At 53.4% G+C, this 15146-nt stretch overlaps 1 protein-coding gene across 1 annotated transcript; it reads right to left on the bottom strand.

Annotated features, from left to right (window-relative positions):
* Positions 1 to 1881: 1881 nt before the first annotated feature.
* Positions 1882 to 14205, bottom strand: SYNPO2L (synaptopodin 2 like). Its single transcript, XM_049788103.1, is given in 5 exon segments — positions 1882 to 3983; positions 9449 to 9954; positions 10249 to 10400; positions 14100 to 14168; positions 14170 to 14205. Coding segments are annotated over 5 exon segments (2865 nt in total).
* Between the last annotated feature and the right edge of the window lie 941 nt (positions 14206 to 15146).

The following is a 15146-nucleotide window of genomic DNA, read 5'->3' as shown; positions in this document are numbered from 1 at the left end:
AGTACCCCATGAGTGATCCTTGTACAGAGAGCCCAGGAATAAGCTCTGAGCATCTCTGGGTGTATTACTCCAAAATAAGCAAATAAATAAAACCAAAATAAAGACAGCATCAGAGAGTTAAGGCACACACTTAAGTTTACTCTTGTGCACAAACCAAAGAACTGTGACTCACACCCAATTGTAATAAAGGAAACAATCGATTTCCAGGCTAAACAGCAATTGTGACTGGTAGTAGTGAGGGAAGGAGTGAGGGTTCTATCTCTGGGCTCAGTGCTCAGGACCTGACAAAGCGAGTAAGGAAGGAACAAGGTCTGGGGCTGGATGAGCAGGTAGGACTGGAAAGAGTTTTGGATCTGGGTGTTTCCTTCCTAGTTCTCAGGCATGACAAAATGCAGAAGACAGATGGATAGACTCACAGGGAGAGCACAGGTACCCCATTCAACACACGGTCTTCCTGCCCTCCCCCATCCCTCCCCACCACTGTGCCCCTCACTGCACAGCCACATTCTCCTCAATCCTCGCTGCTGGCTCCTACACACATTTGGCCGCTTCTTCCCCAACTTCCCCCCACCCACTGGCTTCTCTGCCATGCTCCTCTCTGTGACTGACTCATCCTCCTGCATTTCTGGGCCACCAACCTGGCCTTCTGCCTCATCTTCCACACATGCCCTGTTGCCCTCCTTTCTGTTTAAGCTCTGAGGCCATCAAGTCTTATTGGTTTTCATTCTCAGGGAGAAAAAAATTTGCCTCCCCCCCCTCCGCATCCTGGGTGTATTTTGGACAGGCACATCTCAAATCTCTAAAGTTCTGAAATCCTGTGGAATAAAGTTCTATTCCTCATCTCGCTGGCCTGGTGCGAACTCAGTCCATGCAAACTGCTCTGGCCCTTCACATCTTCTTGTCCTTCCTCAGGTTCCCAGGCGCTGCCTTTCTGCTTCTGAGATGGGTATTTAAAACTCGTGACCCTTCCCAACTCCCCTCTAGGCTATGCGCAAAGTGAGTGTGTGAGTGTGAGAGTGTGAGAGAGAGAGAGAGAGAGAGTGTGTGTGTGTGTGTGTGTGTGTGTGTGTGTGTGTGTGTGTGTGTGTGTGTGTGTGTGTGTGTGAATTTCTGGCCCTTTTTCAGCCAGGGCAGAAGTCAGGTGACCTCTCCACTCTCAACCACTCTCAAGTGACTTCGCCTCTCCCCCTTCCTCAGACCTCACAACTATGAATATCTACACATGAATGTCCATGCACACGCACGAGTAAGGAGAGGGAAATGAGCGAGGCCCTCCACAGCTCCCTTCAGGATCTTGCCCACCTCCCAGGCTACAAGCTTGCTGCCTCGGCTCTCAGGGTGCGGCTCCTTATAGGTCACCAGGAGAAACAAAACAGAAGCACTAGTAAAGAGAAACAAAGAGCAGTAGAAATGTGTGAGGAGGGGCCGGGAAGGTGGCGCTAGAGGTAAGGTGTCTGCCTTGCAAGTGCTACCATAGGACAGACCGTGGTTCGATCACCCCGGCGTCCCATATGGTCCTTCCCAAGCCAGGAGCGATTTCTGAGCTCATAGCCAGGAGTAACCCCTGAGCGTCAAACGGGTATGGCCCAAAAACAAAAAAAAAAAAAAAAAAAAAAAAGAAAGAAAGAAATGTGTGAGGAGACAGAGAAGGAGATAGAGAAAAAGAGACAGAGAGAGACAGAGAAATTAGGCAAAACATCAGAAACAAGAGAAGCACAGGAACAAACAGGAAAGTTATCAGGAAACTTTGGGGGCAGTGCTAGGCGACATCAACTCAAAACTCTCTCCTATAGGAGGGAATTTGGCCTCGGGATGCCTGAAATAAGGGGTGGGTGGAACTCTAAAAATGGACTGGAGGCATCTCCTTGGTCCCAGCTGCCCTTAGTGGTGACCTGCCCCGGGCCTCCACACTTGCGCTTGCAAACCCGTTCTGGTGACAGAAAACCTGGGCCTGGCCACCTGGAAAGCACAGGAGCTAGGGGTAGCCCCGATGCCCCTGGGCGCCTCTGTGGGCAGGTCGGGGCTCAGCGCAGGGAGCGAGGCCAGCTCCGCCCTCCAGATGGGCTCATCCAGGGTGGTGGCCGCGCGAGGGGCCAACACGGTGGGGGCCAGAGGCTCGGCCGTGGGCTGGGGCGCGGGTGTGGAAAAGCGGCGGATCTCCTGGACTCGGGCGGTTTTGGGGGGACCTGAGCTGCCGGGGCCAGGGCTAGAGGGAGCTTCGTCGAAGCAGAACATAGCGGTTTTGAGTTGGTAGGGCTGGTGCCGCAAGAAGTCAAGGGCCTTGATGCCTGGCTTGGGTGCCGCCGCCGCCGGGGCGCCCCGGGTCGGACCCTTGCTGGGGAGAGTCCGGGCGGCCTGGGGGAAAAAGGGCGAAAGCAACGGGTTGTAAGCAATGGGAGGCGGAGCGCGGATGTTGGGCGAGTACTTCCAAGAAGGGGGCAAGGACGGGGTCGGAGAGGGGCTTCGGGGCCGCGGGCCACGGCCAGAACTTGGGGCCACATCCACCACGTAACGGTCGGCCCGACTCTGGCGCCTGGCGAACAGCTCGGCGCCCCGACCCTGGAGCTTCGGCGTCTCCAGGATGCCCGCCGAAGACGCTGCCGCTGCCGCCCCGTTCACCAGCCCGTCTAGGAACGCTCGAGCCGGCGGCTTCGGGGCCACCGGCGGCGGGGTCTTGGGGGGCGCGGGCGGCGGGGCCTGGGGGCTCCCCAAAGACGGCACCGTGGGGCTTTTGCCTTGCAAGAAATTGCAGGCTTCGGCGCCCAGGCTCAGGGCATCCTCCTCGGGGCCCGACTCGGCGCCCCCGGCCCGGCCCTTCCCGTCCAGGTTCTGCACCAGCGACAGCAGCTCGGGGTTGGGCGAGTGCTTGGGGTCCTCGTGGCCCGGCCGGAACATCTGCTTGCGGGTCCCGCGGCGCCGCGCCTCTTGCAGGATGCCGGTGCGGGCGGCGGGCACCGAGATGCGCTGCTCCCGGGCGCTGGGCCCGGCCTCGGGGGCTCGGTCGGGCTCGGGGGCCACGGCGGGGCGCGGGGGCGCCGACAGGACTATTCGGGCGGTGGACGTGGAGGTCCAGGCCGTGGCGCCGGGCGGCCCGGGGGGCTCGGCGGCGCCTCCTGGAGTGACGGGGCGGCTCGGGGCCGGGATGTACAGGGAGCTGGTGGCCGTCGGGGCGCGCGCGGGGCCGGGGACCCCGGGGGAGGAGACGGGCCAGGGGGTGGCGGGCAGGAAGGGGGGCTGCACGGGGTCCCCTAGATTCTCATTCACCCTTTTTGGGGCCTGGGGCCGGAACACCACCGAGGTGGCGGCTGGCCTCTGCTGCCCTTGCAAACCCGGGGTAAAGGGCCTCGCCGAGCGGTTGAAGATGCTGGAAGCTGGGAAGGGGCTTCCCACGAGATTAGGGCTGGGTGGGGGGAGCACTGGGGTATCGGGGGGTGCACTCCGCGCTCGAGGTGGTGCCGGCAAGACCTGCTGCCCATTGCAGGTAGCCGGGATGGTGGCCGAGCCATCCCAGACTTGGGGGTGCTCGGGGGAGCCCGAGCTGGAGGCTGTGCGCTGGCGCTGCTGCTCAAAGAGCTGCAGGCCCCGGCCCGAAGCCTCGCTCAGCTGCCCACAGCCGCTGCCTCCGTCTCCTCCTCCTCCTCCTCTTGCTCCCTGGCTGGAGTCCGCAGGCTCCATGTCCAGGTAAGGGCTGTCCCAGTCCGCCGGGTTGGAGAGGCTGCGCGCGTCGGAGAAGGCTTCTTCATCCAACTCCGACTCGCTGGTGGGGGGCACGCAGTCCTCCTCGTCGTCCCTGCGCGGCCCTGCCTCCGCCGCCCCGAAGCTCACCAGGGTGTACTTCTTGGCTCTCTGCCGCCGCTTCTTGAACATGAGCACCCCCTTGGAGTGAGGGTTGGGGGCCGCCGTCAGCAGGGACGCAATGGTCCTACACTTGGTCTTGGCTTCCTTCACAGTCTTCTCCTGGAGGCTCTCGGCTCGCTGCAATTCTAGGGGTCCAGCAGGGGAAGCCGTCAGGTAACGCCTGACTTGCTTGTCCCCCCAAATTTCACACCCCAGGTCCTCCCACAGTCCGAGTTGCACAGGCCTCAGTCACCAGCATCTCCCGCCTGGGCCTCCACGCTCTGAGAGCACAGTGAAGGGTTGAAGGTGAATCAAGGTCAGCGGAAGCACTGCGCCTTACACTGCCTGCTCTTACCTATCAGCACCCAAGATGTGTTTTTGTTTTTGATTGGGGGTCACACCCGGCAGCACTCAGGGTTTATTTCTGGCTCTGCACTAAGAAATCACTCCTGGCCGGTCAGGAATCGAACCCGGGTCTGTGCTGGGTCAGCTGAGTGCAAGGCAAACGCTCCACCACTGTGCTAACGCTCTGGGATACCCCCCCTCCCCAATGTGGTCCTAACAGCTTCCCCCAATCCCCTGGCACTCAGGGTATGTGTGTGGGTGTGTGAGAAGAGGAGTTATTAACCATGGACAGCTGGGAGATAAGGCAGGGCTCAGGGGAGAAACCATGAATAGGGCTACTGACCACTTCTCTTATGGAGAGGAGATGCTAAGGAAGCCACTCAGAAAGTGGAACTGACAGGGAGGGGCTGAAACAATAGCACAGCAGTGAGGGTGTCTTGCACGCCCCGGACCTGGGTTCAATCCCTGGCATGCCATAAGGTCCCCAAGTCTCCCAGGAGTGATTTCTGAGCAGAGTCAGGAGGGAAACCCACCCCCCCAGCACTGCAGGGTATGACCCTAAAAAAAATTAAGAAAAGAAAAAAAAATGGAACTTACTCCTTTGCTAAGTAACCCAGGACCCTAAGCCACAGTTCTTCACTTTGGGTCCAAGGGATAGTGCAGTGAGAAAGGTGGTTGCATTGCACGTGGCCAACCCAGGTTTGATCCCCAGCATCCCATATGGTCCCTTGAGCATTGCCAGGAGTGACCTTTGTGAGCAAAGCCAGGAGTAAACCCTGTATCACAGGTATGACCAAAAAAATTTTTTTTTCAAAGAAGATTTTTAAGGGGCGGAGCAATAGTGCAGAGGTAGGGCGTTTGCCTTGTATGCAGCTAACCCAGGACAGACCTTGGTTCAATCCCCACCATCCCATATGGTCCCCCAAGCCAGGAGCGATTTCTGAGCTCAGGAGTAACCCCTGAGCGTTACTGGGTATGGCCCAAAAACAAAAACAAAAACAAATTTTTTTTTTTTGGTTTTTGGGTCACACCCAGCAGCGCTCAGGGGTTACTCCTGGCTCTACGCTCAGAAATTGCTCCTGGCAGGCTCAGGGGACCATATGGGATGCTGGGATTCGAACCACTGACCTTCTGCATGCGAGGCAAATGCTTTACCTCTATGTTATCTCTTCACTCCCCCAAAATAAAAAAAAATTTTTTTTTTGGTTTTTGGGTCACACCCAGCAGCGCTCAGGGGTCACTCCTGGCTCCACGATCAGAAATCACTCCTGGCAGGCTCAGGGGACCATATGGGATGCCAGGATTTGAACCAATGACCTTCTGCATGAAAGGCAAATGCCTTACCTCCATGCTATCTCTCTGGCCCCCCCAAAAATATTTTTTTTTGTTTTTGGGCCACACCTGGCGATGCTCAGGGGTTTCTCCTGGCTGTCTGCTAAGAAATAGCTCCTGGCAGGCACAGGGGACCATATGGGACGCCGGGATTCGAACCAGCCACCTTTGCTCCTGCATTGGCTGCTTGCAAGGCAAACGCGGCTGTGCTATCTCTCCGGGCCCCAAAAAATTATTTTTTAAAAAGATTCTTTACACAGTTTCATGCCTATCATAGTTTATAGCAATAAATTTACAGAGGGGGCCAGAGTGATAGCACAATGTATAGGACACTTGCCTTGCATGCGGCAGACCCAGGTCAATCCCCATTATGCCATATGGTACTCTGAGCCTTCCAGGAGTGATTGCTGAGCACAGAGCCATAAGTAATTGTAAGCACTGAGGGGTATGGCCCAAACCAAAACCAAAAAAAAAAAAAAACCTCACAAAAATGACTCCCACTATAGCCTTTCTACAAGAACATGAGGCTAATGACAGCCACCCATGGGTACATTTCCACTCACCTGTTGCTCACATATACACTTAGGTTTACAAGCCCAGCTACCATGTGTACACACACACACATACATGTCCTCACACAAGGCCATTAAGTTGCTTGAACACATTTCCAAAAGCTCCCAGTGGCCCTTCTTCATCCCAGAAATCCCCTTGGAAAGAATTTGAGAGTGCATTGAACAGCCAGGGGGCTCCCCTCGGCTCAGTCCTCCACTACCCACAGCCTGACAGAACCTCAGATCCCAAAGGTTGGAAAAGCCAGGTCCCACCTTCTGACCTTTAGGATACCTCAATGCTGTCAGCTCAATCTCTTTTTGGGGGGGTCACACTCGGCAGTGCTCAGGGGTTACTCCTGGCTCTATGCTCAGAAATTGCTCCTGGCAGGCTCGGGGGACCATATGGGATGCCGGGATTCGAACCACCGACCTTCTGCATGCAAGGCAAACGCCTTACCTCCATGCTATCTCTCCGGCCCCCAGCTCAATCTATTCTTCCCAAGCAATGGGATGAGCTTCTTTGGGGGTGAGAATTGCTCCCTGTTTTCTGATTTCTTCAGGCAGAAGACCAGGTGGCAACCACACAAGGACTGTGTGAAGGAGAGCTGTGGGTTGAGGCTTCACCTTGGGGTTGAGGAGGTGGGGCCAGGAAGGAGCCTGCGCTGTTGCTAGGCCCAGCCCTGGAAGCATGCAAAGATAGTCCCTGGTCCTGGAGGCCCAGAGCCTCTTGAAACATTCTTGACATTCCCTGTTATCTCCACTCAAGATACCCAAGCTCCCTTCTGATTAGGGCTGTCATTCTGCTCATCCCAGTATTTCCACCATATTTGTGCTATGAGTGAGAGGCCTGCACTGGAATTCTAGTCTGCTTCCTAGGAAGAAGACTTTTCCCTTTTCTGTTCATAAGCATGATAATGCCTCCTGGCCCTTAATGTGCTGCTGTGAAGGCTTGGTGAGATAACTGGGTAAATTTAGCATTTTACAGCAACCCTCAAGCCCAGAATTAGTGGCCAGAGTGAGTAATGTTACTTCAAAGCTTTTTTTGATACTAGATACTTGATACTTTCTTGATACTTGCCCAACTTCATAGATATTTTCTTGTTCACACATGAATCCTCCATTCATACCTCAGGTATGTGCATACCACTTACCTCCCTCCACCCTTCTCTCTCTCTCTCTCTCTCTCTCTCTCTGTCTCTCTCTCTGTCTCTCTCTCTCTGTCTCTCTCTCTCTCTCTCACACACACACACACACACACACACACACACACACACACACACTTTCCCCTACCCATCATGTCATTCAGAAAAAGGTTCTGCAAAATTCTCCTGAGAAAGGGAAGAAGAGGAAGTAAAAAGGAAGGAAGAGATAAAGTATTAAGAAAGGGCCTTCACTCCCAAAGACCCTCTCCTTCCTAGACTCTCCATGTCCCCCTCTGGGCGAGGCCAGAACATGGCTAGACAAGGCAGTACCTGCATAGAATGGGTCCAGGAGCTCAGAGTCCTGGGCAGCATCTTTGGTGCAACTGGCCGGGCTGAGGGGCTCTTGGTCGCTGGGTACAAAAGTCTCCATGCTGAGACAGGCAGTGTTGGTTGGAGTAAGACCAGCTCGAGCTGCCCCCCACGCCTTTTTAAAGCCCCTTTGTCTGCTCCCCCGAGCTTGCAGCTGCATGAGCTCACGGTCCTATTTTGGGAGCCCAGTCCCCTCCCTCCTCTCAGCTGCCTGGTATGATGGACGGGGGCGCCTGCCCACCCCTGCCTGCACCCTGTCCTGTGGACAGTAAGGACTGTGGAGCTAAAAATATATCTGGACTGCTCACCAGCTCCAGGGGCTAAGCGGAGCCTGGGGAGAAGCCTAGGGTCTTGGGTGTGTCTGGAAACTCTGTGAGATACCGGACATGCTTAGTAAAATCAGGCTCAAATGGCCACATCCTTGTCTTCTGCCTTACACCCCACCCCGTATATACAGAGTTCTGTGGAGCAGGACTCAGAATGGTGGAGAGGAGGAAAAGAGATGAAAGAAAGAGGGGAATCCTGAGACCTCTGAGATGACAAGGGAGATCTCTGCAGAGGGGATCTCAGGTGCCTCAGAGGGATTTCAGTAGCTCACATCAAAATAGCAAAGAACCTGTGATAGTGAACATGGACCTTTCTGCCCAGGCCCACAGTCAGTCTTTTTTGGGGGGTGTTTTTTGGGGGCTACAGATAGTGCTTAGGGGTTACTCCTGGCTCTGCACTCAGAAATTGTTCCTGGCAAACTTGGGGATCATATGGGACACCAGGGACCGAACCTAGGTCAATCCTGGGTCAGTCGTGAGCAAGGCAAACACCCTACCACTGTGCTATCGATCCAGCCCCTCCCTTCCTCCCTTCCTCCCTTCCTTCCTTTTGCTTTTGGACCACACCCTTCGGCACTTAGGGATACTCCTGGCTCTGCACTCAGAACTCACTCCTGGAAGGCTCAGGGGACTATATGGGATGCTGGGGACTGAACCCAGGTTGTCTATGTGCAAGGTAAATGCCCTATCCTCTGTGCTATCGCTTCAGCCAGAGGCCCACATTTTTGCCTGAGATATAGAGCACCAGAACCTAGAGATGTCAAAACCACCTCAGTGCCCCCAAGACCATCCCAAGAATTCTTTTTTTTTTGGGGGGGGGCCACACCCAGCGTTGCTCAGGGGTTACTCCTGGCTGTCTGCTCAGAAAAAGCTCCTAGCAGGCACGGGGGACCATATGGGACACCAGGATTCGAACCAATCACCTTTGGTCCTGGATCGGCTGCTTGCAAGGCAAACGCCGTTGTGCTATCTCTCCGGGCCCCAAGAATTCTTACTGAACGGGACCATATGTCCAATATGAACGGAGAGCCTTAAGGTGGCTGCAGGCATCACTGAAGAGCCTCTGTGCCCTGCCTGCTCCCACAAACTCCGACACCCCACATAATCCTTTATACTCTCACTTACTCCTACATACCCCACATATTTCCATATACTCCCAGATGCTCCCATATATCCTCATATACCCCATACTTCCACATACCTCCATATGCTCTGTCATATTCTATCATATATATATATATATGTCATATTCTCCCACAACCTCCACATATACTCTCACATATGTCCACATACTTCCATATACCCCATATATGCCTACATATTTACACATATGCCCATAGATGCCCACATACTCCCACTTACGCACATATGCCCACAGACGCCCACACATGCTCCACCAGCAGGAACTGGGGGATTCTGGGGATGCTTAGTGCCTCCTGCTCTTCTCACTTAGCCTCTAGTCCCCAAAGTTCTACCCAAGGGCAGCATGGGACAAGGAAGAGGGAGGAGATTCAGAGCTCAGAGAAAAGGAGCCCCAGACACTTACTGGCTTGCTTGGCCTTCTGGGAATAAGAGGTTGTAAGGTCTTCGGCCACTGGGTGGGACACGGGCCCCACCATAGGAATGAGGTGCGGGCCTGGCCTCAGCGGCCCATGGGGCAACAGCAAGGCCTCAGCGGGGGCCGGCTGCAGGGACGCCCCTTCTTCCCAGGATGGGGAGCTCACCCGGCTGTCACCCTGACCAGGAGGGCCGGGCGCAGCCGGTGTGGGTTCGGCGGGGCTGTCGGACAGGTAGACCTCGTCTGGGGGCGCCCCTGGAGCTGGGGGTCTTGCGGGGCCGCGGCGGCGGGGACGGCGGGGCTTCTCCTGCGCAGTCGGGCCATCGGGGTCGCTGTCCGTCTCTCCGTAGTAGGCCTCGCTGTCAGGGGGGGACAGGAGGCTCCCGGGCTGCAGGAGCTGCACAGGAGCGCCTGGGGGCTCAGGGCTCAGAGGAGAAAGGGGTGACAAGGCCCGTTGAGGGGATGGAGACCTCAACCCCCCTTCATTCTCCACCCTGCAGGGGACAGAGACAGAAGGTAAAACCTGGTGGGTGATGGAAGGTGGAAGAAGGTGAGGGTAAGGAATAAGGAAAACGGGAGGGTGGGCAAAGGTGCACAGAGGGCTATGAGGAGACTGGGAAGAGGGGAGAAAGATGTCAAGGGGGAGAGTGGGACCCTCACTCAGTTTCCCACAGCTGGGACAGGTCAGAGCAACCCGACTCTGGCTGGGATACAGAGGCTGAGATTAAGCAGGGCCTGGCCTAGAGACTGGGACAGGGAAGGGTGTTGGGGGAAGAAGGGGGCCATACCGCCACACGGTGAGGACAAGTTGAGTCCCCGAGGCATCGATGAGGCTCATGGCACTGGCATGAGACAGGCTGGTACACGGGACCCCATTGATGGCCACCAGCTGGTCCCGCTCTCGGAGCCCAGCTCTGCCTGCCTGACTCCGCCTCCGGATCTGAGAAGGTGTGGGGGCCAGGGAGTAGAGACCGAGAGACAGAGATAGACTGTTGGTTAGGGGGTATCCCAAGATGGGGAGAATCGTATGGAGGGGTGTCCTGACTCTTCAGAATGAGTTGGAGGTGCTGAAGCAATAGCACAAAAGCACAATAGCCTTGCATGCAGCCAATCCAGGTTCTATCCACTGGCATCCCGCGAGCCTGCCATGCGTGATTCCTGTTGTTAGAGCCAGGAATAATAATGCCTGAGTGATGTCGGGTATGGTCCCCAAACGGAAACATAATAGGATGAGCAGGAAAGAGGAAGGGACTGCAACTGGGTAGGAGGGAGCTGTCCTGAGAGAGAAGGTGCAGCTGGGGAGGGTAATAAAGTCTGTGGTGGGGAAGCAGGATGGTCCTGAATAAAGAGAGTCAGAGAGAGGGGCCGGAGAGATAGCATGGAAGGAAGGTGTTCGTCTTGCATGCAGAAGGACTGTGGTTCAAATCCTGGCATCTCATATGGTCTCCCGAGCCTGCCAGGAGCGATTTCTGAGCATTGAGCCAAGAGTAACCCCTGAGCATTGCCGGGTTTAACCCAAAAAACAAACAAACAAACAAAAGAGAGGGTCAGGAGTTGCAGTGAGGGAGGTACTGGAAATGGTGGACAGATGTCCTCAAGATTTCCTCCCCAAAAGACCAAAGCAGTGCACTGGGGGTGAGGGGAACATTTGCCTTTTATGTGGATGACTTGGGTTTGATCTCTGGCATCCCATATGGTCCCAGAGCACTGTCAGGAATAATTCCTGAGTGTAGAAATCACTGATATTTTTTTTTTTTTTGAGGAGGAGGCTGGGCCATATCCAGTGGTACTCAGGTCTTACTCATGGCTCTGCACTCAGAAATCACTCCTGACAGGCTCAGAGGACCATATGGGATGCAGGAGATCGAACCTGGGTCAGCCACCTGAAGAGCAAATGCCCTACCTGCTGCACTATTGCTCATGTCCAGACATCACTGATTTATGAGAGCCAAGAATAAGCCCTGAGCACTACTGGTTATAGCCAAACCAACACCACACCCTCAAAACAAAAACAAAACAAACAAAAAAACCAATAGCACAGCAGGGAGGGCATTTCCTTGCATGTGGCTAACCTGGGTTCAATCCCCAGTATCCCTAAGCACCACTGTGCTAAATTTTTGTAACCCCTGAGTATCATCGAGTGTGACCCAAAAGCAAAAGACTTCCTCCAAGGGTAAAAATGGAATGGAGTGATAGCATAGCAGCAGGGTGTTTGCCTTGCAAGGGGCCTGACCAGGGATGGACCCAAGTCAGGAGTGATTTCTAAGTACAGAGCCAAGAGCAACCCCTGAGTGCCGCTGGGTATGGCCCAAAAGACAAAAACTCTGCTGGTTGATAGTTCTCAGATCTTAGAATTCAAGCATCATTATTTGCATGGACAAGATTTTTAAATGGGGTATGAGGTCAGGGCCATTGTGGTTTGCATTGCACACTGCTGACCCAACAGTACGTATGGCCCACAGAGACCTGCCAGGAGTCAGCCCTGAGCACAGTGGGGTGTAGCCCACACTCTGCAAAGAAATGTTTTTCTGGATTGGAGTGAGTCAGCAGAGTCTGGAAGTTTGTCATTGCGTATATAGGTGTGCTAATCTAACAATAACAGTCATGTTAGTCTCCAGAGTTTACTAAATGCAAGGTGCTGTGCTTAGCACTCTACACTTTTATTTTTGTTCTTGCTTTTGGGCCACTCTCAATTGTGCTCATGTCTTACTCTTTTTGTTTGTTTGTTTGTTTTGTTTGAGTTACTCCTGGCTCTGCTCTCAAAGTTGCTCTTGGCAGGCTCAGAGAACTATATGGGATGCTGGGATTTGAACCAGGGTCTGTCCTGTGTTGGCTGCATGCAAGTCAAACGCCTTATGGCTGTCCTCTGGCCCCATGGCTTACTCTTGACTCTGCACTCAGAAATTACTCCTGACAGTGCTCAGGGGATATATGTGGTGCAGGGGATCGAACCTAAATTGGCTCAGTGCAAGTAAATGCCCTACCCACTGAACTAAATCTCTGGCCCCTTACTCTATTTATTGCAGTTAATACATAGATTCTATAAAGTAGATACTACACTTCTACTACTACTGCTGCTACTACTTTGGATCAGAAACCAAATTCAGGCCAGAAATTAAATTCAGTACACAAGTACACAAAGCATGGGTACTATCATTGAGTTATATCACCGCTCCCTATGTACTATCACTGTCCATATTTTACACTTGAGAAAATTCCAGGGGCCAAAGTAATAGTTGTAGTGGGTATTGCATGTGACTGATCCAAATTTGATCCCCAGTACCCTAAACCAGTGATCCCTGATTGCAGGACCAGGAGTAAGCCCTGAGCACAGCCAGGTGTGGCCCTAAAACAACAACAAAAACAGGATGGGGGCAGAGGGCATCTGCCTTGCATGTGGCTGACCTGGGTTTGATCCGTAGCATTCTTTTTTTTTTTTTTTTTTTTTTGGTTTTTGGGTCACACTCGGTGGCAGCGCTCAGGGGTTACTCTTGGCTCTATGCTCAGAAATCGCTCCTGGCAGGCACAGAGAACCATATAGGATGCGGGATTTGAACCACTGTTCTTCTGCATGAAAGGCAAATACCTTACCTCCATGCTATCTCTCTGCCCTAAGATTCCTATCATTCTATATGGTCTCCTGAGCCTGCTAAGAGTAATTTATGTGTGTAGAGTCTTGAGTATCCCTTAATGCCACCTGGTGTGCCCCTGAAGGAAGGAAAGAAGGAAGGAGGAAGGGAGGGATGGAGGAAGGGAGGGAGGGAGGGAAAGAAGAAAGAAAATTGACCCGAAGTGATAATACAGAGGGTAGGGTGTTTGCTTTGCACTCATCGACCTGGGTTTAATCCCTGGCATCCAGAGGGTTCCTCGAGTCTGCCAGGAGTAATTCCTGAGTGCAGAATAAAGAGTGACCAGCACTGCTGGGTCTGACCAAAAACCAAAAAACAATCAGAGGCCAAAGCGATAGCCCAGCGGTAGTGCGTTTTACTTGTACGTGGCCAAAAACAGGATGGAATCCGGTTCTATTCCAGACATCATATGGTCCCCCTGCCCCCAATCTTTCAAGAATGATTTCTGAGCACAGAGCTAGGAGTAACCCCTGAGCACTTCCGGGTGCGACCCAAAAATAAAACAAAACAAAAACCAATTAATAACACGAAGAAAGAAAACACAGCCACATTGTGAAAGGAAAAGCATAGCTACTCCAGCTGCCAGGCCAGGGCTCGCCATGACGCTTCTAGTATCTAAAAAAAGCTTTTACTGAGCAGGCGGGTCTGGCTTGGGCCAAGAGTAGCACAGAAGGCTTGAGAAAGGTAGGGCAGGGTGAACCCCCAGCTGATGGCACCCCAGGTTAGAGAGATGTGAACACACACATGCCTGATGTTGGTAGGAGAGTAGCAGACCATAGTTGGGAACTGAAGTGTCTCTCTGTTCCTAGAAACTCAGAATTCCCTTTTCCACTAGCACTCACCACATTCAGACACTGGACACCCCCACACTTGAGCATGCTCCATTGCTCCTTGACCCACTCTGAATACTTTTCCAAGAAGTCTCACCCCTTCTTCCCCATGGGACACCACATGCCACTTCCTTTGGATTCCCTGACCCCGAACCCTCAGTTTAGAAAGTATTCCCTTACCTTGGACACCTGTAAGGGTTTCTTCTGTTCTGCTCCCCCCTGTAGTCGAAAGCCCCAGGGGGCCCCCCCCTGACAGTGTCACCAGCACCTTTTCCTCAGCACCCATGGCTCAGTTTGGCCAATGGCCCTTGAAGTTTGGATAGTGTCCCAGGGAGAGAAGTTGAGGTGCTGGTCCCCAGTCCGGCCTGTCTGGCTGTCCTGCTTCTGCAGCCCCAGGCCTTTCCCTTACATCACACACCACACACAGGCCGGGTACTTGGCCCTGGGATCAGTACAGTCCACACACACGTGTGCTGTCAATCGAAGCTGGGCTCAAAATAGTTGCTGGCTGCACAACTCCCAGATCTAATTATAGCGAACGCCTCTGGCCTTCTGTTCCTTCATTCTCCAGCCTGGGTTCCATTCTCAGGGCTCCCTCCAAGTACTAGCTCTGTGGGCTCTGTATAACTAACATGCATGCAGGAAGAACCGACTACTTTCTTTCCTCCAAAGCCCAGTGCAGAGAAGTGACAGTGAAGTTTCTTTTGAAGAGCGAAAATGGTGGAATGAATCCTCCAAGTGTCCCAGCTCCCTGGAAAGAAGCAAATTCTAGCTGTCTGCATTTGTGGATGATTCAAATGAAAAGTCACATCCTGGGGCTGGAGCGATAGCACAGCAGTAAGGCCTTTTCATACTGATGGCAGTTTGAATCCCAGCATCCCATATGGTCCCCTGAGCCTGCCAGGGGCGATTTCTAAGCACAAAGCCAGGAGTAACCCCTGAATGCCACCAGGTGTGACCCAAAACCAAAAACCAAAAACCAAAAAAAAAAAAAAAGGAAAGAAAAGAAAAAGAAAATTCAAATCCTACTTCAGTGCTGGCTGTAGTGTTGGGAAATTCTGATCCCATTCTACTCTAGTTGGACCTTGAGCTCACTCATAAAACCCTTCTTTCCCAACTCTTGACTCCTGGCTTGCAAAATTCATGCTTCCTTCCTCCAGACAACATCTTCATCTAGTTCTCAGTGCCATTGTTTTGTGTATTTTGGCGTGGGGGTCACATCCAGAA

This window comes from Suncus etruscus, chromosome 15, assembly GCF_024139225.1.
Source record: "Suncus etruscus isolate mSunEtr1 chromosome 15, mSunEtr1.pri.cur, whole genome shotgun sequence".
Taxonomy (NCBI): Eukaryota; Metazoa; Chordata; class Mammalia; order Eulipotyphla; family Soricidae; genus Suncus; species Suncus etruscus.
The sequence above is the reverse complement of the archived record's forward strand: the minus strand, read 5'-3'. Positions and strand labels throughout refer to the sequence as shown.